This window comes from Mastigoproctus giganteus, chromosome 5 (genome assembly GCF_048544385.1).
Source record: "Mastigoproctus giganteus isolate SK-2022 chromosome 5, ASM4854438v1, whole genome shotgun sequence".
Classification (NCBI taxonomy): domain Eukaryota; kingdom Metazoa; phylum Arthropoda; class Arachnida; order Uropygi; family Thelyphonidae; genus Mastigoproctus; species Mastigoproctus giganteus.
Genome location: NC_143579.1, coordinates 81,614,495 through 81,640,582, shown reverse-complemented (window position 1 = coordinate 81,640,582; position 26,088 = coordinate 81,614,495). Strand labels below are relative to the sequence as shown.

The following is a 26,088-nucleotide window of genomic DNA, read 5'->3' as shown; positions in this document are numbered from 1 at the left end:
AAAGCGGGATTTGTATTGAATACAGAAGTCGAACAACAACTGGACGAAAAAGATGAACTGCCCCTTTCACAACTGAAAAACTTTTGGAAAAACATCGAAAATGAAATAACACTGGATAGTTATGTTTATGTAGATCACGATCTGACTACAGCAGAACATCCAAATGAAGATGAAATACTGCTGAACAGTGTTAGTGCAACCATGATCACGAAGAAATTAACAATGACGCTGAAGATGCATCAGAACAACCTGTAGAAAAGCCAACTCACAAAGAAATGATTAACGCTTTTAAAACGGTTCGTATGGGTCTAGAGTTTTGTGAAAATGTTCCTGATAATGTTTTTAATGCTCTGAACAAATGTGATGTTTTCTTTGAGAATCAGACATTTTTTAATTATACTGTGCAAACGAAAATTACAGATTTTTTTAATTTGTGATACTTACCGGCGAAAATTGTGGGGGGGGGTAGAGAATGAAAAATACCTGGGGGAAAATGTGCAGTCAGATAGGAACTTTTCTAAGCAGTGTAGACAGTCTGCAAGAGTAGCTCATGGTATCTTGTCAATGATATACAGAATTTTTCTAGCAGGGATAAGGAGGTAATTATCTCCTTGTATAAGGCAATGGTCAGGCCACACCTTGAGAACTATATACAGGTCTGGAGGCCTCATTTTAGGAAGAATGTAGAGCTGGTCAAACGAATACAGAGAAGGTCAATGAGATTGGTGAATGAAACAAGGGGTTGCTCTTACAAAGAAAGACTTATGTTCTGCAAATTGCAGAACATGTCTTATCTCATATTGTGCTCTTCCTTCACTATGAGTTGCCAGGTATTACACTACCTCGAATAAGTATTGCTTCACTAATAGAGAAGACTATTGTTACTTATTCTCAGTGAGTACCATCACCCAGACAGCACAATTTCAAAACTATTGGCCTATCATCGATGGGTGGTATTACAGACGTGACAACCCAGTTGTGAAGATAATCACACAATACGGTGCTGTCTGGGTGGTGGTACTCACTGAGAATAAGTAACAATAGTCTTCTCTATGAAGCGTTACTTATTCGAAGTAGTGCAATTCCATGGCAACTCGTTGTGAAGGAAGAGTACAATATGAGATAGAGAGCAAATGATGCCTCTCATACTAACATTGTAGTTTCTGAAGTTATCTATGGCGTATTTACACCGATATTATATAGATATTAAACTCTTACTCTTAACATATTATGCCTTGTTGCATTTAGTTATTTTTAAAAATTATAAGTTAATGCACTCAATAAATGCAAATGCTGTGTAGTCTTATTAACTCCTTTAGCTCTGGTAGTATGTCTTTACCACCCAGGTGTCCAGTCTCACCGTGGGAAGGCTGGTGCAATAATACCACCAGGTGACCAAGTGATTGATAAAGTCAGTCAGTTTGGTAATGTCAGGATTAAATGCACAAAGTAAAGAAAGATGAATTGCCATTCTGGCTTCTTGAATTAAAAAACCACTTAAAAAAATTAAAAAGAGAGAAAGACAATCACACAAAAAGAGAAATCTATCACCATTTAGGGAGAATTATGTAAATCACAGCTCTGTTCTAATTAAAACTACTACTTCTCCCCTTGACTTTTATGAGCTTGTCACTCAGTTTTCAACTTCTCATTTGATTTGAATAGAGTTACCTGACAAAAAATTTTCTCTGTGTTTTCTGCAGTTGCTACCAATGATCACGACTATGGCTTTTTATAATCTTATTATCATTCGACAGCATTAAAAATTATCTGTCTGATTAGCTGTTTTCATTGCTGTTCAGCCATTTAATTTCCTGATATTTCTGTATATCTCAGTATCCAGTAGAAACTTATATTTTGTTCCTTTCATTCTGTGTCCTTCTCTAGCTATACAATTTGATGCAGAATTGGGTGATTTCAATTGTTTGTGCATTGCAGTGACTCCATTATACTGAAGGAACCTATGTAAGTTATTCCTTACTGCTATCTATAGCTTTGAAGTATTTAAGTGTCATCCATATTGCTGCAATTCTGCAGTAAACATACTGCTTTCGTATGGAGGTTGGATTGACAGCATCACGTCAGGAGAGCTTGTGACAGCACCTACATGATTTTCTTATTTCAACCAGCCTATGAAAATATTTATGCAATCTGAAACTTATGCCCTGTGCATTGTTGGGTGATGGACTTTTTTGTTTCAAACTTGTATGGAGAATCACAAAACCTAAGTTGATTAATCCATATTGGTGTTAAAATCTTGTTCTCTTGCAATGTGGTTAATACTAAAGTTGCATTACCAAAAGTTCTTGCATATGGATGCCTATTAGTTGATTGAATTTAACTAGGATTTCCACATAAGTGTCTCCCATCTCAGATCAGAAAGTGGTGCCCAGATGGGACGGTAATAGAGTATAAGCTGCTTTCTTCTAATGGAATGTAATGATTATTAGTTTCTACACTGAAGCAGTGTGTGGATGAGTATGGGTGGCTCCTGTTGAAATGTCAATGGCATTAAACTGAACTGTGTTGACTCACCTAAAAGCAAATTTTTTTGCAGGATCATATACTGGTATTTCAAAGTACATTTATGATTTGCCTATTGCTTTATATGCTTTATATAAGTTTAGAAGGGTAAACCTATCAGTGCCCCATGCTATCTTTTTTAGGATTGACAGGTGTTTAAGGACATTTAGGAATTTTGTGCAATTTGTTTATAACACAGCTTTGTTCAACAAAGGTCAAAGGTTGGCTTATAGTTCTACGACCTGGTAATTTAACCCTTGGTTTTATTGACAGTGGTATCCTTTTATTGCTGTTTCGGGATCTGGATGGAAATATCTCTTCATACAAAAAAATGCATATAAATTGTCTTGTGCCCTGATATTTTTTGGGCCCCTTTATTTAAATTGTTGTTTATACACTGTAATTGCTTTTCTATTGTTCTAATTTTTTGTGGCAGGATACAACAAAGTTATCTACATACAGTAGATTTGTGTCGCTGTTTATTTTTATAGCAAGCAGCAGTAGCACTCAAGAATGGATGACATTCAAATGGATAGCTGGAGAACTCTTTACTTATAGGAGTTAGGGAGGAAGGTTTGCTTTCTAAGCTGGCATGTTCTGTTTTCATGAAATTTTGTATAAACTTTGGCAATATCCACAGAGCTAGATTGATTACATCTAGCTATATGTAATACAAAATGTATGCATGTTGTTATATGTCCATGACATATATGCCATACGTTTTGTTATTTTTTTTTGTAAATATATATTAAACCACATAATTTGATCTTAAAGAATGCAACTCTAAACTCTGATTTGATCCTCACAAGGTTATCTAATGTGGATCGACCATTCTGAAACCCTTATTGTATATTGGTATAACTATAGACCTATTACTAGTGAGGGCAACAGATCTATAGCTGCTACAATTGTTTTGATCTTTCCTGCATTTAGGGAAATCTAATATGATTGCACGACACCATACATTTGGATAGTAATTATTCCAAATGGATGCAGCTATACAGTCTACTTAGGCCATATAACTGCATCCATATAGCAAAAAAAATAATATATACGAATGAGGTAGAACTGATGTCTGTTAAAAAGTGTTAAGATGGATGCGTAAATTACACAAAATGCCATAACTAATAGGATAGAAAATTGGAGATATTATAGGTGTGAGAGAGAGAGAATGTGAATATCCTATGCGATATAATGAATTAAACACAATTAAAGGTTGAATTGCAAAGCCAATTGGATAGAAAGGAACTGTAAAGCAAAAATGATTAAATTAATATAAGGAGTAGTAGCCAGATATAGGTGAGTAATTGGTTATAAGTCCAAAAAAAAAAGGGTAGAGAAATTATTAAGTTAAAATCTGATGTCAGTTAAAAGTAAATATTGATACATAATCATGTATCTCATCAGGGGGCCTACACCTAATCATGTATAAAAGACTGTGTTTCTATACTTGTCCATACCTGTGGAAGAAAAGCAAATTTAAGAATAAAACTAAGTGAGATTAAATAGGGGTAAAGCAGTATATATCTTTCACAAAAAAAAAAAAAAAAAACAACAAGGTTGTCCCAAAGCAATGTATATTTTATAACAAAATAAATTAAGATTAATTAAAAAGTAAAGTGGTACAAAATAAAATAAAATTGTGTTGCTACCCAGATGCAAAAATAAGTGGTTATAAGCAAATGGCACAATTTAGAATAAATTTATAATAAATTTAAGGATAATATGTATACAAATTATACCAAGCAAGTGGTATCAAGACAAAGGAGTGAATTGAGGATAGGGAAGGGATAATTTTATTCCTTCCCAAAATTCACCGTGAAAAATTGTCAAAAGACAGGCTTCTGTCGGTAAAGTCATGGCAACAGTGTTTTGGGACAAGGATGGAGTCTTGCTTGTGGACTTCTTGTTGCGTGACACCACAACTCAGATCTATACGTGAAAACATTGAAAAAGTTTAAAGCCCACTTCCGTAGAGTTTTACTGGACAAAAACCTTAATGAGATTCTTCTTCTCCATGACAATGCATGACCCCACACCAGTCTGGGCACAACGGAAGCCACTGCAAAAATGGGGGTGCCCTGTTCTTCCTCACCTCTCTCAGAGCCCGGATCTTGCACCTTTCGACTATCACTTCTTCAGCCCACTGAAGGATGCACTCCATGTAACCCATTTTGTAGATGATGACCAGCTCAAGCACAGTGTTCACGAAGCCCTCCAGAGCAAGAGTAAGGACTTTTACAGGATTGGAATAGTGATGATTCAGAGATGGCAGAAGTGCATAGAAAGTGATGGTGACTTTGTGGGAAAATAACAGTGTGTTTATTAATGATCGAGGATTAATTGATGTAAAAGACATAGTTGCAGAAATTAAATTTTCTGAGGAAAAAAATAGGAAGCAATACTTTCATACCGCTCCTCGTATTTTAAAATTCTATACATGTCAAAAATCATGCACAATATGATTCTACTACTGATAAAATGACAAATGTTTCTCCTAGTACACTGCTTGTTCAGTTTGGTCTGTAATGCATCTCCATTCCACTAAAGAATATTGGCTACTAGTTTTACGTATATTATTCTATTTTATTTGGAGTGAGTGCTTGTTGTTCTGTTAATGGAGGAGCAGAAGTGAATCCAGGAGTGTTTCTTAGCATGTTTCTGAGTACTTAACAGTGTGACCTTCTTATATAAATTCATCAATTATACTTTTACAGTCAAAAAATAATTCTACCATTACTTCATATTTAGAAGTGTCAAGACTGAAAAACATTTCAGGCATCTTCAGTAGTGAAGTAAGAGAGCGAATCATTATGGGTGACTTTAATTTCTTCTTATAGACTGAAAATCATGGAGTAACAATACACATATGAGAAGTAGTTTTTAAATCAACTAGATGACTATTTATTTCAATATGTTGGAGGAAGAGTCTAAAAGTAGATCAAATATCTTTGATCTAGTTTGCACCAAGGATCCAATGATCCAAGCAGTATCAAGTACAGTGGATTCCGATTATTTGGGCCACCGGTTAATCGGGGCAGCCGTTTATTTGGGGCAATTCTTAAAAAACAGAAACCAATTGAGAAAATAGCCAGGGTTTATTTCGCTTAATTGGGACTGCATGCCATTTAATCGGGGCAGGAGACCGCAGCACTGGAGATTACCCTACGATTGTCTACGACGGTACCATGTGGTTCAGTCAAAATTCTGGAGGTCACAACCATAAAACAATAAGCAGTCACCTGTTTATTCGGCTTTTCTGTTAGTGAAATCTATCATAAACAGACAGTAAACTCGATCTTACTGAATTTGCGATAACACTGACAGCTGGAATTCTGTGCGTTATTATGGTGAAATGTGTTTACACTTCCATGAAATCTTCAATCATATAAAAAAATTAATTTTCAGATCTTCTCTTCATTCCTATTTTTAAAGCTTTGTAACTTGTTACTCGGTTCTCACTTGCACGTATCGTGTTACTTGCAATTTGTGTGTTCCGTGTTCTTTGTTATTTGCTTATCTTTTTACTGTTTTAAATTTTAACCCCCACCCACAAATGTCAGTGAACAGAAATGTCAACTAGTTCGTATGTACATATTACAGTACGTATTAATTATTCCAATTATCACGTATATTCTTCCGATTTTCACGTATCATTTAATTTTTTAATTGGTAAGGTAATAAAGGGTAAATTTGTGCTTAATATATCTTTGCTTTTATAGCCTGTGGATAATATTCCTCCTATTTTCGCTAATTAGAATTGCTGTTTAATAGAATTAAAATTCAATTCACAAACATGATCACAATGACCGGCGCTTACTGCACATCGTATAGTGAACGGTACTTTACTATGTTGAATTCGTCGTAGCATGATTTGATTGTAAAGGGGGGGGGTGTTACATTGTATTTTTAACTATTTACGTGAAACTACGGATAATTGGGGCAGTCGCTTAATCAGGCCAAAATGCACTAGTCCCGATGTGTCCCAAATAACTGGAATGGACTGTATATGACAGTTCAAGAACCAATAGAAGGGAATGATCATAATGTCAATAAAATGAGTGATATTCAAAGAAATTTAAGTTGTCTAAGCAAAAGGAACAATTAAAAGAAGAGAGACTACAATGGACTCAGGTATTCCTTGAGTTCTAGTAAGCAGAGTGATTTATATATGCTATTTAATGGGAAGTGTTTAAGGGGTATCCTAGATACCCCATTTGTTCCAGTTAAATATAGTGCAAAAGAAAAACATCAAAATGGATGAGACAGCTGAAAGACAAACAAGCAAAAGAAAAAAGCATGTGTTAATTATCACGGTGACACTGCTTCATATGATAAATAAAAGAAAATATATAATAAAACTACTGAGATGGTAAGACTTGTAAAAGCTGAGTATGAAAAATCACTCACAAAGAGAGATGTGGGAAAAAAAAGAAGAGTTCTACTCATATATGAATACAAAAAGAAGCAGAGAGAAAATTCAATAGGTATTTTGCAAGATAAAAATGATGGGATAACACTACATAACAAAAAAAATTTATGATTATATTTAACTCTTTTTTACATGCATTTTGTGTACTGAATCCAAGCTTTTCCTCTAACTGAAAACAGAAGATCCATCCACTGATGGATCTTCCCTTTTCCCAACCTGCTATAATTCAAAGAATAACTTTAAGTACTTATCAAAAGCCGTACTGAAATGAAAACATATATAATATCAAAGTTGTTTCTTGCATCCAACTACTTTATAACCTTGTCATAGTAATTTATGAGATTTGTTAGGTAAGATCACCCCTTCTTGAAACTGTCCTGAGACCCATTTCGGGAAACATTCTTATTGTGGTTTTACTATATAGTTTAACCATGGTCCTTAGTACCAACAAAGAAGACAAACTCGCTTATCAATTATTAGCCATCACTTCTTTAGCTCCTCCATATGGATTGGGAGACATTGGAACATCTTCATAAGGGAGTAATCTCTAATTCTAATGATCATCTTAACATTACTAATGATTATATGCACTTACTTCACCACTTTTTTCAGCTTAACTCAATGTATGCCACCTTTCCTGGAGCTTTACAGGGTATATACACCCTCAGTAGACCTTCTTTCAGCCTCAGTAGCTTTTCAGATACCATTATGTCACTTAGTTTATAACATTTCAACTTGGCTTCATTAACACTGCCCCCCCAGCACCAATGTGGTTTAAATAGTAAAGTTGTTGAAAAATACTTGTTCAACTTGGCCCTCAATTCAGCTGGATTGTTTATTACACTATGTAACAGTTTTCAAAAGGTAGTTCCTGTTTATCTGCATTTCTTGCTTACAGGGTACATATACCCTGTAAAGCTCCAGGGAAGGTGGCATATATTGAGTTAAGCTGAAAAAGGTGGTGAAGTAAGTGCATATAATCATTAGTAATGTTAAGATGATCATTGGTGGTTATGAACTTGCAATGCTGATTCTGAATGTGACCTTTGTTTCTTGTAGCAAATTAATTTTGCTACAAGAAAATAACAAGCTCAAAAAAAATCACAAATTAAAAAGTAGAAACCCTCCTCAGGTTAATCAAAGAAAATTTTCTTTATAGTGTGCATTTGAATATCTTTGTCTTTTGTGTTCACCATCATTCCAAACCAAAAACCAAATAGTCACCATCAGCTTCATCCCACCGTTGAAGGACAGGAGGCAGAGGGTGTACATATTTGGGTATTCTTCAGATTGGAATATCAAAAAAGGGTCTGTAAGGCAGCGTTTCCCAAACTGGGTTCCAAGGAACACTAATGTTCCGTGAAAAATCATAATTAATAATTAAAAAAATTAAATTAAATAAATAAATTTTGCATATTTGTAGCAACACCACTTTTGTATCCTTAATTTTTAAATTTTTTTTTTTTTTTTTTTTCAGCTATTAATATGCTGGCATAGACTAATAATCAAATAGACCGCAGAACACTATTTTGGCGGGGTTTGCATAGAGGTAATGATATCTACGAAAAAGTAGCGATGTAGTGATCTAATATGCCATTCATATTCAATTTAGCCTGGAGTACACAGATTGAAGGACAGGGAGAAGTGAACCGATATCATAACTAAACTCACTTCCTTGTTAATTTAATTTTTTTGATAATTATTGGTATTTCAAAATATTATTATTAAAATAAATGACCATGGATTTGTGGTTGAAAAAAGGAACTTTAAAATGAGAAGCAAAGTACTTCTAGTAGTGCAACTGTGGTCGATGAAAACGAACACAATATTGTTGCACTTCAAAGTGAGGATGAACAATCACAGCCTTTTTTCCCCAAAAAATCTGAAGTGAAAAAGCAGGAACCAACTAATAAAATACCAAAACGAAAGTATGATGACAGTTATTTGAATTTTGGCTTTACTGGTGTTGGAAATAAAGATGCTCTCGATGCACACTGCATCATATGTAATAAAATATTAGCAAATAGTTCTTTGGCTTCCACTAAAAGAGTTCGGTAAATATATTGTGAGATGAAAAGTGTTAAGTGACTAAAAAAGTTTGGGAAATGCTGCTCTAAGGAATCAGTGCTTGGACCTCTCTTGATTCTTGTCTTTCTAATTCATTCTAATTTTTTGACGAGGGAATAGTGCCATCATTTACAACTGCCACTCTTGTCAAAATACTGATATTTCTTATGAATAATTCTGAATTTGATAATCTGAATAAATCAGGATTTCAAGTTGTTCTGGCAGGACAATTAAAGTTAGCAACCTCTAGCAAATCAAGAGCATAAATCTATCCAGTAATTAGATTTCCAGAAAACTCAAATCTAAGTGATAATGTTCTGAAGTATTCATGCTATTAAAGTATGATTCGGCATATATATTAAATTCTGCCTAGAATATAGTCACCACAGAAAAACATTTCTGTGCTCCTTCGATGTTCTTTTATTTGACATGATTCAAAAGGATCCCAGGTGACAGAGGAATGTTCTGACATTAGAATAACCATTTCCTAAATAAGCCACATATTATCAACATTTGAGAAATCCTTAAGGGCTCCTTTAATTATGTCTAGTCTTCTAAGAGAATTTTTAACATGCTCTGTTTACAAAATGATTTGAATATCTGATTCATAAGTTTTCAATTTCTTTGGAACAAAGAACAGTGCTATATCATAATATCTTCTTAGAGTTTAAATATTATATTTGTGCATAATCAAAATAAGTTATTAATGAGGATTTGTCAATCTAAAAACAGTTAGCATATTCTGACTGATAAATTCATCAATTTATTGTATAATGTTAATTGAAGAGCTGTATAATCTAGAGAAAAAGCAATCTTTTTCAAAACTTTAAGACTGTGATCAGAGTGAGAGTACCGTAGCACGTGCTCTTTGAGTGAACTCTGGTTCAAGCCCATGACTACTAAATATGATTAACAATTGTATTCATGATTTATTGTAAACTCCTGTACTGTAATGGATCTGGCTCCAAAATAACACCAGATTTCCCTAATAAAATTCTGGATTTTTTTGCTATGTCTTGTATGAAAATTCTAGAGTTTAGAAAAAGAGGTTTGTTACTCTTCTTCCTATATCTAAAAATCTTGAACTTTTAAACAACTGTCAAGAAAGCTTATTTCAAAATATTTATAAACTCAAAATACAAAATGTTCCATAATAATAAAGACTATTTTATTAATTATGATATTAAAAAAAGATGATAACACAAGAAGCACTAGAGAAGTTATTAACCCAGGCATAAAGAAACAAGATAGAAGGTTAATGTCTATTTTTATTTTTCAACATAATTCCCCTTGACCACAAAGCACCTTACTCTATTTCATTTTTCAAAACAAACTACTGCTTTCAAAAAGAAAGATTCTTCTTGAGCCTCAATCAACTGAGAAATGGTAGCTTAAGGTCATTTTAATTGGAAAACAGTGTCTAAGAACAAATGCAACACATGACTTATGAATTGGCATGTTGCTGTTGTGAAAAAACAGATCATCATTTGAAAGCTATCTAGGTCAATTCTTCTTTATGGAATCACACAACTTGTGTAATATGAAAAAAAAAAAAAAAAAAAACTTATAAGACAAGTTTTTAATTACTTGTAAGGAGGGGGTCTATGTGATTGTTCATTATTATGTTAATGAACTGATAGACACTACACTATTATATCATGTGGTAGATAAATAACTTATTACTGAAATGATACAACTTTAAAAGAAATGAACCACCTCAATTCTCTGTGAAATTGCAGTTGATTCGCACTTTGAAGCAGAACTTACATCTAAGTAATCATGTCAATACTTGAAGGTAATATTCTGAAGTATTTACACTAACTAAGTATAATTTAGCATTATATAATTAAATTTTGCCTATAAAACAGTTTATCACAGAAACATTTAAACTATTTATGGCTGCATTTTGAGAACTCACTGCTGCCCATCTTCAGAGTTGTTAATGTGATCCGGGTGTGGAGTCTCTTGGTCTGGTTGGGGAAGACTTAATCTACCACGTGATATAACGAGGACTTAATCTACCACGTGTTGTGCCTATCAATTAATTAACATAATAAGACTAGTTTTGTCAAGCCTATAATCAGCAAGGGGAATCCAATTTGAAACCTACTGTTACATAACTCTCACCATTATCTTCCCAGCAGGTTGCTGAGTCAAAGTTCTTTGGATGTAAAACTCTTGTGCAACCATTAGGATTCTTGCTTGGCTTCCGGATCCCAATAATGGATCCACATTTAATCTTCACTTGCTAATACAGATATAAAGCTTTCTGGGTATTCTTTAAAAAAAATAGTCATTTCCCTGTAAAATTGTAGTTCATTTTCACTTTAAAGCAGAACTTAAATCTAAGTAATCATGTCAATACTTGAGAGGTAATATTCTGAAGTATTTACACCAACAAAGTACAATTTGGCATTATATAATTGCATTTTTCCTAGAAAACAGTTTATCACAGAAAACATATTCTGAACTAATTGCTTTTATCTGATTCAAATGATTCAAGATGATTGAGGCATGCTCTGATATCAAAATAATAACTATTTCCTAAATAAGCAACACATTGTAACATTTGTAACATCCTGAAATGCTCATTCAATTATTCCTGTTCTTCTAAGAGCATTTTCAAAATGATCTGAATATCCGATTCCTAAGTTTGGAATTTCTTTGAGACAAGGAACAGCACTATTACACACTCAAAGTTTAAATATTAGATTTGTGCATAATCAAAGTAAATTATTAGTGTGGATTTGTCAATCTGAATAGTTAGCATATTTTGTCTGATCTATTCATCAATTTAGAACTCAATGATAACAATTCATCAACATCTTTAGGAGCAAATGATAACAAACCTTTGACATCCAGAACTTTACTTGATATAATAAATATGGTCACCTTGGCCATGTACATTAATCAGATTCACAAGAATTTCCTTGGGAAACTTGTCTTCTTTGTTTGACGAATTTAATGACTGCTTTATATGTATCTCCAATATCAAAAAAATATATATATATCCGCATTATCTGCAACAGATGAATAGGTTATGCAACAGAAAGTGCACATTAATTTTTCTATTAAAAAAAAAATAAATTAGCTGGATAATTTTTCTAGTGCCCTTGAAATAATTAGATGTAACATTGGAGTGGAGAAAGGCAGAAACAAACCTAAGAGGTCTCAGAAATTGCATAATAAACTAGATATTAATAATTAATATATAAACAATGAAGGCACCTCCATAGCCAGGTGGGCAGGAGCAGCAGCGCGTAGCACATGCTTCCTGATTAGACCGGGGTTCGAGCCCATGACCACCAAATACAGAGGATGCGGAAGGTCAGGGAATGACCACTGTATATCCCCAGCCCAAATAAAGGGTGAGGGTTGATGTCAGGAAGGGCATCGGGCCGTAAAAAATTTCATGCCAAAACAGTAAAAATGCTGACCTCATATATATATAATTGGAAAAAGGCGAGGAAAAAAAAAATATATATATATATATAAACAATAAACTAAGAGTAAAAAAAATAACTAACATAATACTTACGGGGCTTAATGGCTCTGGCTCTGAAATAACACCAGCTTTCCCTAATAAAATTCTAGATTTTCTCACCATGTCCTGTAAGAAAATCCAACACATTTATTACTAATAGCAGTACCATAATTTTCCCTTGATATTCTTTTCAAATGTACATAAATCCACTACTTAACAAATTATGTGAAGATAGTAATAATAAGTAGCTCCAAATAAATATGAACATTTAATGTTAAAAAAAACATCTTCATATGCTAATTACAATATTTGTTAGTGCATTATCAAACATGCATAAAGCACCTATTGTCTTCACCATGTCCATCTGACCATCTGCATTAAGGATTTGAGAAATTTTATATTCAGCTCTTTTAGAAATATTTGTTAAGCCATCCAAATTTAATTAAAAAAGAACTAATAGATATTAGTTCAATTTTAATTAAATTTTTAATTAAATGGTTGGTTGGTTGGTTGGTTGAGTTTTATTGGCGCATCAGCAACTATGGCTATAATGCGCCAAAACCTTGTCATAAAAGGTAAAAAAGTTTCAGTGACCTACTGAATTAGGTCACTACGTCAGGTTATAAAAACAAGTATAAACTGTAACAGACAAATATCAGTAAATAAGTAACAATGGAAAATCTTAAAATAATAAGATTTTTAAATATGATTAAAAAGGTTTACTGATTTTAGGAAATTATAAATAGCAGACACATGGTCATTGTCGGATAAAATCTGACTGAGTGTATACGGCTCAGTCAGATGGTTAAAAGCGGTAAAACGAGCATTTCTAAAACTGGTACAGTCAACTAAAACGTGTCTGATTGTTAAGATTGTGCCACAGGACACACACATAGGAGGGTCATCAGCCCTCAGCAAAAACGAATGTGTCAAATGACTATGTCCTATGCGGGTCCGGGCAAGAACAACTTCCTCCTTACGATTCCTGCGCAGACTAGACTGCCACGGTTCAATTACAGGCTTTATACGATACAGTTTATTCCCAGTCTGTCTATTCCACAAATCCTGCCATTGGGAGTGTATCTTCTGCTGTATAGTTTTCCTGTAGTCTGTATAGGGGACTGACAGGCAGCGATTATTATTAGGGATTGCTGATTTGGCTGCGGTGTCAGCCAAATCATTTCCCCTAATCCCAATGTGGCTGGGAATCCAGCAGAAGCGGATATCATATTCACGTTCATGGAGAACGCGAATCTTCTGCTGAATGCTAGACAGAACTGGATGATCATTATATCTCACAGATATTAAAGCCTGTAACGCACTGAGAGAGTCGGAATATAAAATGAACCGATGGTATTGGCATTCACTAATGTGATCCAAGGCTAACTTTATAGCGTGCAGCTCTGCAGTAAATATGCTGCATTCAGAGGGAATCTGCTCCGATGTAGTGCTGTCTCTAAAGACAGCAGCAGATCCCACATATGATTCCGCCTTCGAGCCGTCTGTGTAGACTGGCGCGAAGTCAGAATGTTCAGCTCGGTGTGCTGAAAAAAGCTGCAGGTAGACAGACGATGGAGTGTCCGACTTTCCCCAATTTCTAAGGGACAAGTCACATGCCGGGACATGAGCATGCCAGGGTGGAAGGGGTTGCTTTGGTGTTTGGGCAACCCTGTCTACCTTTATATTAAATTCTTTGAGTAGCTCTTGGACACGAATACCAAAAGGACGATTGGCAGTCTTACGGGTGTTGTACAAATTTTCCCATCGTGGCTCAAAAACGGTTAGCCACGTAGGGTGGTCTGGCAGGGATTTCAGTTTTAGAGCGTAGTTTAGAGACAACTGCTTACGTCGAAGCAATAATGGCGGTTCGTTTGCTTCGACGTATAAGCTCTGGACAGGAGATGTGCGATATGCTCCAATAGCGGTACGGAGAGCCAGATGATGGACAGGATCGAGCCAACGAAGTACACTGTCTCTGGCCGAATTGTATACCAGGGACCCGTAATCCAGTCTGGATCGTACAAGTGCACGATAGATACGTAGTAGGGTGCATCGATCCGCACCCCAAGATGTTGAGGAAAGAGAGCGCAGAATATTTAGCCCTCTTGTGCACTTTGTGCGGAGTTGACGGATGTGATCCAGAAAGGTCAGCTTTTTATCGAATACGAGTCCCAAGAATTTTGTGTCCGCTGCTATTGGAATTACATGTTGTCCGAGCTTTAATTCAGGTTCAGGATGAAGATTACGCTTACGACAAAAGTGTACGCAAACGGTCTTCTCCGGCGAGAACCTGAAGCCATTAGCAAGAGCCCAGGAGTTGAGGCGATCAATAGCTTTCTGCAGTTGTCTTTCAATAACCCTCATGTTGCATGACTGACAAAATATGCTAAAGTCATCAACATAGAGGGCACAGTTTACAGTTGGAGGAAGTTGTTCTGTGATTGAATTCACTTTGATGGCAAAAAGCGTGACACTTAATACTGATCCTTGTGGTACTCCCTCCTCTTGGCTGAAGGAGCGAGAGAGTGAGGATCCCACACGAACTTGGAACGATCGATTGGCTAAAAAGTTTTGAATAAAAAAGGGCAGATGCCCTCTTAGGCCTAGGCTATGTAAGTCTTTCAAAATGCCAAATCTCCAAGTTGTGTCATACGCTTTCTCCATGTCAAAGAACACCGACACCAAGTGTTCCCGTTTTAGGAAAGCATCCCGGATGGATGCTTCCATTCTAATAAGATGGTCCAAAGTGGACCGGTTCCTTCGGAAGCCGCACTGGATGTTGGAGAGAAGGTCATTTGACTCGAGATACCATATTAAGCGAGAATTAACCATTCTCTCCAGGATTTTGCACAGACAGCTAGTCAGAGCAATAGGACGATAGTTGGTGGTGACTTTTGGATCCTTTCCTGGCTTAGGGAAGGCAAGGACGATTGCCTTTCGCCAGGAGTCCGGAAACTGCCCCTCAGTAAAGATTCTGTTATACAGAAGGAGCAGACAATCCATAGATTTTGGTGAAAGGTGTTTAATCATTTCATAATGGATGCCATCTGGTCCAACAGCACTTGCTTTGGAAAGAGTGAGGGCTCTTTTCAGTTCCTCTATAGTGAATGCCCCGTTGTAAGGATAGAGGCCCTTGGTCTTAAAATTAAGTGCCTGTTTTTCTAGTTTATATTTCAGGACCAGGAACTCTGGGGAATACGAAGATGTTGCGGAGATGTTAGAGAATGTTTCCCCAAGAGCATTGGCTATTGCAGTTGGATCTGCAATAGCGCATCCATTATAATCTAGGATTGAAGAAGGGTGGGATGTATATTTTCCCTTCATTTTCCGGATTTTATCCCAGACTACCTTAGAATTGGTAGCCTGGTTAATAGATGATGTAAAACGGATCCATGATTCCTTTTGACTCTGACGGCGAATGTAGCGTGCTTTGGCTCGTGCACGCTTGAAGGCTATTAGATTAACAGTGGTAGGATATCGGCGGAATATCCCCCACGCTTTGTTTTGAGCCTTTTTTGCTGCTGTGCATTGGGAATTCCACCAAGGTTTGGGAAATGGTGGAAACCGGGCAGATGTTTTTGGAACAGCATTCGCAGCTGCTTGGACAATGATTTCTGTGATGTACGTTACTGCGTCATTGATAGGCTCCTGACTGACTGTACTGAGGTCAAAATTTGCCTGATGTTGGAAGGCATTCCAGTCAGCCTGATCAAACTTCCACCGTGGTAACCTAAAAGGAAGACACGGTCTCCCACTGTGTAACAAGGTTATCACAGGGAAGTGATCACTTCCGTATGGATTCTCCTCCACTTCCCAAGTGAGTGAAGGGAGTAGAGAAGGGGAGCAGATAGAGAGATCAATGGCAGAAAACGTACGGGTAGGCATATGGAAGAGGGTGTTTGTTCCAGTATTTAGAAGGGAAAGGTCATTGTCATTGAGCATACGCTCTATGACTCGTCCCCTTCCGTTGATGTTAGCACTACCCCACAGGGTGTTATGTCCATTAAAATCTCCAAGAAGTAAGAAAGGGGGAGGCAACTGCGATACAAGATCATCAAGGTCTTCCTGGGAGATGTCAGTCCCAGGTGGCAAATAAATAGAGCACACAGTTAATAAAAATCCCACTGTCAGGCGAATTGCAACAGCCTCAATGCTGGTTGTAATTAGCAAGGGCTGAACTGGGGTCTGATTACCCACAAGGATAGCCACTCCTCCATGAGCAGGACCATCCGCAATTCTATCCTTACGAAAGATTGTGATGTTATGCAGGGTGGGATCATCATTTGCCTTTAGATAAGTCTCCTGCAAGCAAAAGCAAACTGGCTCGTGCTTTTGCAGGAGGGCCTTGATGTCATCAGTATTTCGCCGGAATCCACGACAATTCCATTGTAGGAATTTAGCCATTACTTTGGCTTGGTGGGTCCATCAGGCGGCTTCCGAGGTGCTGAGGGCTTACTTTTGTCAGTCTTGGATTTATCTTTTTTGGGGAAGAATGGACGCTGTCCCGTGTCCATTTCTTCCTCCGCAAAGAGTTCCAAGACAGATTCATCCTGTACCTCCTTGTTCTCTACATCCATTGTTTCTGTTCTTACTGCAGGCTCTTTACCACTTGGTTTTGGTAGTGGTGGAGCGCTAGGAGGTACGGATATAGGAGTGGCAACTGACTGTGTTTTTTTGGTGGGCTTTTGAGAACTCAATAAATAGCGTGCAATCGGGGTGAATGACTCTTTTGGTGGTATAGTCATCTCAGTTTGTGTCCCGATAGTGCACTTAGCAGAAACCTTCTGGGCGTATGAAGGTTTCCCGCTATTTACTGGTTGGATACGTTTTCTGGCCTCTGGGTAGGAGATATTCAGCTCTGTTTTTAACTTTTGGATCTCTTTTTCATCCTTCCACCGCTGACATGCTCTAGAGTAGGCGGGATGCTCTTCTTGGCAATTGACACAGATAGGTTTTGGAGCTGAGCATTCCTTGCTCTCGTGGTCTTTAACACCACATCGAGCACAGGCAGGATTACCACGACAAGATGTTTGTGAGTGGCCGTATTTTTGGCATCTAAAGCACCGCAGTGGGTTTGGGATATAAATCCTCACTGGGCAGTTTAGATAGCCTGCCTTTATGGAACTTGGAGGCCGTGGGGTATTAAACGTTAGGATGAGAACTCGGGTAGGGACGAGATTCCCATCCTTTCTCATCGATATTCTTTTGACAGCTGTCACTCCTTGGTCTTTTAATTCAGAGCAGATCTCTTCTTCAGAAACATGAAGAAGGTCCCACTCTGATATGACGCCACGTGAAGAATTTAGAGTTTTGTGAGGGGTTACGATGATAGGTATTCCCCCTATGGATGTAGCCTTTATGATTTTTTCCGCTTGCTTGGTGGTAGAAGCTTCGACCAAAAGGTCGCCAGAACGCAGTCTTTTTACAGATTTTGGTGAACCTGCCAACCCTTCTAATCCTTTCTGGATGAAGAAGGGTGACATCTTTCCAATGGACTGCTCTCCGGTTGAATGGAGAATGAGGAAAAGCGGTGTCACTGATGGTGGTGGTGTTTCCTCAGTTCTGGCTCTTTTTGCAGAGGTGTTATCTGCGTCATGATCTCGATTAGGTAGGGGCCTTGTTGGGGCCCCAGAAGAATTGGGATTTAAATTACTCATAGGAGTAAAAAGAAAATGTCTGATGCCTAAGTACCTCACCCACCACGGAGCCCTACGAGGGGGCGCCCACTCGTGAACTAGCAGGTACTGCGTACACGAGTGGGACGCCGAGTTCGCTTAGAACACCATACCCACGTTACCAATAAGTCTTTATCCCGTCCCAGGACCATAGGGAGGGAGACTTATTGGAACGCAGTTGACCCTAGCAGTATAATACCACCCGCCGATTGATCCCAGTCGAGCCGGTCCGGGACCACCCGTCTCGTCGAAGCAGGGGCCAAAGTGGTGTATTAAGGCTGGGCCCCTCAACCACCAGGATCCCCCTTTCCGCTTCCACGGGTCGCGGCGCACGGCTGCACACGCCGGATTCCAATGGTGTAACCCTGGAACCAAGGTATGGGCGTTGGATCCCAGTGATGCTAATCTGGTAAACCAGCAGCATCACTGGGAGGTCCCCTCACCACGTACAGGTGCCCACGTTGAGGGGTTTAATTAAATAATAAACTAACAGCAGTTATTATTTCTTTGTCCATCATTCTGCACAAAATGACAGAAAAAGAATGTGCATGGATCAATGAATACAATTTTTCCCAGCATGGTATGTGCTTGTTAACAGGGATAAGATACACTTAAGCAAAAGGAATGCAAGAATATTTTCAGCACGCTCTCTCTCTAAGTATGTTTGAGTGCATGCATCCCAACTCTTTCCTTTTCTATAGTAAGATTTTTAAAAGCCAAACATAACTTACCTTCTTTTCTTTCACTGGTTCTGAATTTGTCTGATCACTAGGATTAGGATCATCAGGGATGCCAAGAATAATATTTTCATCGTTTGGATCTAGGGTGAGTATCTTTGGCTCTGGTATTTTGTTCATGGCCTATAATAAAAAAAAAATTGCTGTGGTTGATTTTCTATGCTTCAATAGCTACAATAATTTGAGCAAACTATGATCAGCTTTTAATAAGTTTGCTGCTATTTGAGAGAGTTTAATTAATGTGCTATAATTTTCCTAATTATTATTATTTTTTTATTATTATCATTAGCCATACAGTGCAAGGAAACCTGAGGCTTTTGCTGCACCAGCCAAAAAAAAAAATTTCTGAGTTAACATGAGAGAGAGAGAGAGAGAGAGAGAGAGAGAGAGAGAGAGAGAGAGAGAGAGAGAGAGAGAGAAACCAAGGAAGAGAAGAATAATTATATCCAGCTCACATTACCCTGGGTGTTTGCCAAGCCAATACTCACCAGACGTGAGCCCCTGGGGTAATGTTGAAGAGTAACAATAAAAGGAAAAGTTTAGTATTTATAGCTAAAAGTTAACATTTAGTTTTGGGCAAAACTGTAAATCAGAACAAACCTCAAAATTTTATTAAAAGTATATTCCTCATACATAAATTAACCTCAATACATGTAAAGAACACTAAAATAAAACTGTGCCCAAATCTATAAACGAAGGCCAAGTGTTGCTGTAAATAGCAAAGAGTTCAATCAGTGTGACAATATTAAGCAGCAGTTAATTTCATGTACCTTTACTTTTACAGCACTTATTTACTGACCACTTAAGAATGAAGTCCATATGCATTGGCACAGTCCTTGGTTGCTTTTTGAATGCTTATATGCATAATGACATATTATTTCTAGAGGCATCTGATGCCTATGTACATCACAGGCTGGGAACAAGTTAATTTTATATAAGTATATCAAAAGTTACTTTTGGTATCTGATAACCAGAATATGTATGAAAATATATAAAAAGAAACTTACACAGATCAATTAAACAGAATTAAGAATAATGAGGTGAAGTCTACAAAACAAAACTTTACTGAGTATGATATTATTAAAAAAAACCTTTATAAATTAAGCAGTAGAGGCAGTCTCTCCTGTTAAAGGAGAGACTGTTTCTACAGGGATGGGATATACTTAAATAGAAAGGGTGCAAGAATATTTGCTGATGCTATCGAGGCAGTGTTCGGTGGGTCGGAAAAATGCTAGCTTGGAGGGATACAAGGACTAATAGATTAACAGCAGCCACTGGCAGAGGTGAAAGTGATTCTTGCACTGCTTCTATAGGAATAAGCAGCAGCTTGGAAAACAAGATGCAGGGGATTTCAGAGATTGCTGCGAGTCATTGCGGTACAAGAAAACACATGGGTTGTGTTAGGGTAGCTAAGAATAGGAACAGATGCATGTATACTTGCATGTACACCAGTGCTGGGAGTTTAGTAAACAACTTTGATGAATTTGAGGTATTGCTCAAAACATCAAAGGCAGATATTGTGTGGATATCAGAGATTCTCACAGATATAAGGAATGCAGAACTGGAATTTGGGGAGTACAATGTGCACAGGAAGAATAGACAGGATAGGAAGGGAGGAGGGGGTATGCTATTAGTAGCTAATGCGCCAAAAAAATCCAAACAAACAAACAAACAGCTATTAGTTAAGAAACACAAAATCGAAGGAAGTGAAGCCAATCGACATCGCTGGACAGCGCAGTGCCGAGTCAGTTTCGTGTGACATAAGCATTGGGAGATCAAAATTGAGAGTAGGAGTGTGTTGTAGGTTTAATGACTCTGATGGGTATAAGAAACTGTACAGGGAAATAGAGTGGGCCAGTAAATCAGAGAGTCTTAAAATGAGGGATTTTAATTTCTCAGATACTGACTGGAATTTGTGGGTTGGTCACTCACACACACTAGCAAGGCTTTTGTGGATTTATTGGATGATTGTTTTCTACATCAGCATGTTCGGGAGGCAACTATCAGTAGTGATTATCTGATTATCAGTAGTGATTCTTCGTGCATTAAGAATCTGCAGATAAAGGAACCACTATGTGGCAGTGATCACAGTGTGCTGAAGTGGAATTTACTCAAAGATGTAACTACAGTCAGTGGTAGAGAGAAGGGTTTTTGCTTTCGTAAAGGTGACAACGATGGTCTGAGACAGTATTTAAAATCTATACCCAACTGATGATGTTCCCAACAGCAAATTCAAAATGGGAAGCATTCAAAGAATTAATCTTGGAAGCTACTAGGCTTTACATACCAACTAAGAAATATTGTTCAAGGTTTCGGCCTAAATGGATGTCAGATGAACCAATGAGACATATGGCAGAGTAGAAAAATGCATGGGATACATATAAATTAATGTATCCCATGGAAGGGATACATTAATTTATACATATAAATTAATGTATCCCAAGGGTGACATGGAAGCTTATGATAGATATAAGCTGGTCTGTAACCAAGTCACAAAGGAGATTAGGCAGTCAAAGGCAGATTATGAGAAATCCTTGGCAAAGGATGCAAAGCAAAACAACAAAGAGTTCTTTACCTATGTAAACTCTAGAAGGAAAGGGATGAATCAGATTGGTCCACTGGATACTGATGGTTCAACTGTTGATGATCCAGCTCAGACAGAGCATGGTTTTGTTACGGGAAAGTCTTGCCTGACCAATTTGATTGATTACTATGATGTGGTCACAAAGGAACTGGATGCAGGGATAACTTTGAATCACATATTTAGATCTTAGAAAGACTTCCAAGGAAAATAATGGAGTCACTGGTTAAAAGATGCATTGCACGATTACCTAGCTAGGACAGCAGTAATAATTCAGACACAGCATGGGTTTGTTGAGGTGTAGTCTTGTCTGACAAATATTTTGGGTACTATGATGTGGTCACAAAGGAACTGGATGCAAAAACTAATTTTGATATCATATACTTGGATTTCAGGAAAGCTTTTGATACCGTTGCACATGGAAGACTACTGTACAAATTGGAGCAGTGGCATTAAGGGCAAGTTGCTACAATGGATAAAAGGACAGCTGAGTGGGAGAAGACAGAGTGGTAATCAATGGATACTGCTTTATGTGGACTAATGTTATTAGTGGTGTCCCTCAGGGTTTGGCATTGGGCCCATTGTTGTTTTGTATATTTATCAATGATATTGATAAAGGTATATCAGGCTTAATATCCAGGTTTGCAGATGATACAAAGTTTGGCAGGGTTGTTAATAGCAGTAATGACAGTATGCTGCTGCAACATGATCTGAAAAAGTTGGTTAGATGGGCTGAGAAGTGGCAACTGAAGTTTATAACATATAGTGGAATTCCTCCCCAATAGCAGATTTGAGATAATGTAGCTTTGTATACCAAAAATTTTCCCTTAGCATTTTTTTTTTTTTAATGTATATTGAATTCTGTCTTAAACAAAATAACCTGATAATTATTGCTCACATCTCCTGTATGTCACATGGGCAGATCTAGTTGGCAATACTGCATTAAAGTCATCTGGAACTCTGGTATAAGTATTTTTAGAATGCCTAAAAATGAGGTGGGGATCCCATACCAACACTAACTGTGCTTTCCTCCAAACAACATTGGAGACTCTGGAGCAACCCCATTCTGCACAATCAGCAAATCTGCTTTTCTAGTGCTTAGTGCAGATGGAGTGCATTTGGTCAGGGAGAACAAAGGTGGAGAGAGGCACTCACACCCATTGCCTATACATACATACATACATTCTTTACTACCAGGCTTAACAGACCAGATCTCAAGGATCTTAGAGGTGCTGTGTGCAGCTGCTAATGTGAAAGTTGAACAAAGTTGTGTCAAGGGCAAAAGACCTGTACCTACTGAGGGAGCAAGTAAAATTATATACAAGATCAAATGTCTGGATTGTAGGGAGTGATATATATATGGGAGTCACAGTACATAGATTTAAAGATCATATGGGGGGACCATATAAAACAATAGTCAGCTCATTTTGGGAAATCTGCTCTGGCTAAACACTTTTGGAAGAAAGCTCATCAATTTCTCCAGTTGTCATATTTATTTTGATTGTTCATAAAACTAGTGGCACCAGAAATGGCTCAAAAAACTTAAAAATTTGTTCTTTGGAAGATGATACCCTTAAAAGAAACAGGGGAGTCTATTCATCTCCTGTTCAAGACAGCGATCCTTAGACAGGATGAATGGTGCACATGGTACATCTCCTATGTTATTTCCAGTTTTCATGCACATGTACACTACCCACCTCTACAATAACACCAGATAGAAGTTTGTTCCAACAATCAAATATCCACTAGGAGAAGGTAAATTTCTGCACATCTATCCTATAGCCATTCTCCCACAATTTGAATTTATGCCCACTCGAGTGTGTTCAGAGAAAGGAAGGATTCCATCAGCATTGAGCTTACTCAATCTGATCTCCTCACAAGTGCCTAACTGCCTAGTCTCCAGATGCTATAATTTGCAGAACTGAACCCTTTCATGGTAGGAACACCCTTTTTGTTCCCTTTATTAATCCCGCTACCCTTCTCTGTCCCCATTCCAACAGATCAATAGCCTTCCTAAAATGAGGCTTCCAAACTTGTACACAGTACTTAATATGTGGCCCAACAATTGCCTTATACAATGGGATAATTGCCTCCTTATCCCTGCTGGCAAAATTCCTGTACATCATTGCCAAAATTCCATGAATTGTACTGACAGACAGTCTGCACAACTCAGAGAACTTCATATCTGATTTCACAACTACAACCAGTCTTCTTTTTTTTTTTTTCTCTACTGCACTGATTGCGGTACCACACAGTTGGTACATTAATCTAAAAATACTGTAACACATATGAAATATTTTGCATTTTTCAATATTACACTTCAGCTACACATCTCAGGGTATGTGGTACTGCAACAAGATCTAAAATAATTAGGGAGGTAGTTAGTCTCCCTAATTATTTTAGATCTCATTGCAGTACCACATACCCCACCCTGACAACCTTCATATTATCAGCAAACTTAGACATTATGCCTGATATTCCTTCATCAACATCATTAACAAATAGAAAACAATGTGCAGCACTGAACAATGAGGGAAATCCACTAATAACATTAGTTCCCATTAATAACCACTCTCTGTCTTCTACCATTCAACTATCTCTTTATTCATTGTAGTAACTTGCCCTTCATGCCACACTGATAGCAGTCTTTTCATAAAAGCTTTTTATTAAAAGCTTTTCTGAAATCTAGGTATATGATGTTAAAATTATTTTTTGCATCATGATATCCAATCAGATTGGTAAGGCAAGATTGTCCCTAAATTGTGATTGTAGTGAATCCCCCATGCTGTGAATGTAGCACAATGGCATACCTGTCTAGATGATCCTGCATTACATTTTTAACCAATAACTCCATTATGATCCCTGCAGCAGAAGTTAACAGGTCTATAATTAATCACGTAACCTTTTGATCCCTCATTCGTGAATTGGGAATACATTTGCACATCTCCAGGCTATAAGGACTTCCCATGAATTCAAGAATACCCTCATAATCATGGCTAAAGGTTTATTTACCTCTTTCGGATATAATATAATTGGATAGATCCAAATAACTCAGACACAACATGGGTTTGTTAAGGGGAAGTCTTGTCTGACAAATTTGATTGGATACTATGATTGTTTGTTTTTTTGTTTGTTAGGAGCATTAGCAACTAAGGCCATATTGCTCAGGGATATGCAGTGATCATTCCCTGACCTTTCCGCATCCTCCATATTTGGTGGTCACGGGCTCGAACCTCGGTCTAATCAAGAAGCGTGTGCTACGCACTGCTGCTCCTTTCCATCTGGCTACGGATACTATGATGTAGACACAAAAGAACTGGATGCAAAGAATAATTTTGGTATCATCTATTTGGATCTTAGAAAGGCATTTGATACTGTTGCACATGGAAGACTGCTGCACAAATTGGAGCAGCGTGGCATTGGAGGAAAATTGCTGCTAATCAACGGACACTGCTCTTCGTGGACTAATGTTATTAGTGGAGTCCCACAGGGTTCAGTGTTGGGTCCATTGTTGTTTTCTACATTCATTAATGATGGTATATCAGGCTTGATGTCCAAGATTGCAGATGATACAAAGGTCGGCAGGGTTGTTAATGACACTAATTACAGTACGCTGCTGCAATAGGATCTAGAAAAGTTGAGCAGATGGGCTGAGAGTTGGCAACTAAAGTTTAACATTGACAAAAATGAAAAGTACTGCATATGGGAAGCAGTAACCCCGGAGTAACGTATCAACTGTGTGGTACTACACTCAGAGTATTAGAGAATGAAAAGGACTTGGTGATAATTGTGCAGTCACATATGAAGTTTTCTGAGCAGTGCAGGTGGTCTGCAAGAGTAGCTCATAGTGTCTTGTCATTGATATACAGGAATTTTTCTAGCAGGGATAAGGAGGTGATTATCCCCTTGTATAAGGCAATGGTCAGGCCACACCTTGAGTACTGTATACAGGTCTGGAGGCCTCATTTTAAGAAGGAGTACAGAGCTGTTGGAACAAGTACAGAGAAGGGCTACAAGATTAGCGAATGGAACAAAGGGTTACTCTTACAAAGAAAGGCTTAAGTTTTGCAGATTACAGTGTTAGTTGACTAGGCACCTGCAAGGTGATCTGATTGAGGTATATAAAGCCAATGGTATATAAAGCCTTTGAATGGTTTGAGCATGCTCAATGCTGATGGGATTCTTCCTCTTGCTCAGAATAATCGCCTGGAAGGGCATAAATTCAAATTGAGGAAAGACAGTTGTAGGACAGATGTGCGGAAGTTTGCTTTTAGCCAGCATGTGGTTGATTGCTGGAAAAAACTTCCATCTGTCGTTGTGGAAGTTGACAGCTTAAATAGATTCAAGGCAGAAATAGACAAGCATTTGGAGCGAGTGGATGGGTGAAATTAGAAGGTTTTTTTTTTTTTTTTTGGCTGATGCCATATAAGCTTGCTTTCTTGCCTCATGTGCCTTTGCTAATGCTAACCTCAGGAGCCTTTTTTACGTTTAGCTTCAACAATCTCTCTCTTCCACTTTCATCATCCTGAATTATCACAAAAACCATTCAGCTCACTGTTAGAATGATACATTTCTGGTATCCTGATACC

The 26,088-nt window shown here is 37.5% G+C and overlaps 1 protein-coding gene across 1 annotated transcript in view; it reads right to left on the bottom strand.

The window, feature by feature from the left end:
* Positions 1-26,088, bottom strand: part of Taf1 (TATA-box binding protein associated factor 1) — an 818,869-nt gene that overhangs the window by 577,031 nt on the left and 215,750 nt on the right. The window contains exons 11-12 of the mRNA XM_090374096.1: positions 18,913-19,041; positions 12,561-12,632 (exon numbers count right to left, since the gene is read on the bottom strand). Coding sequence (XP_090230222.1) covers positions 12,561-12,632; positions 18,913-19,041 — 201 coding nt within the window. The remainder of the gene's footprint in view (positions 1-12,560; positions 12,633-18,912; positions 19,042-26,088) is intronic.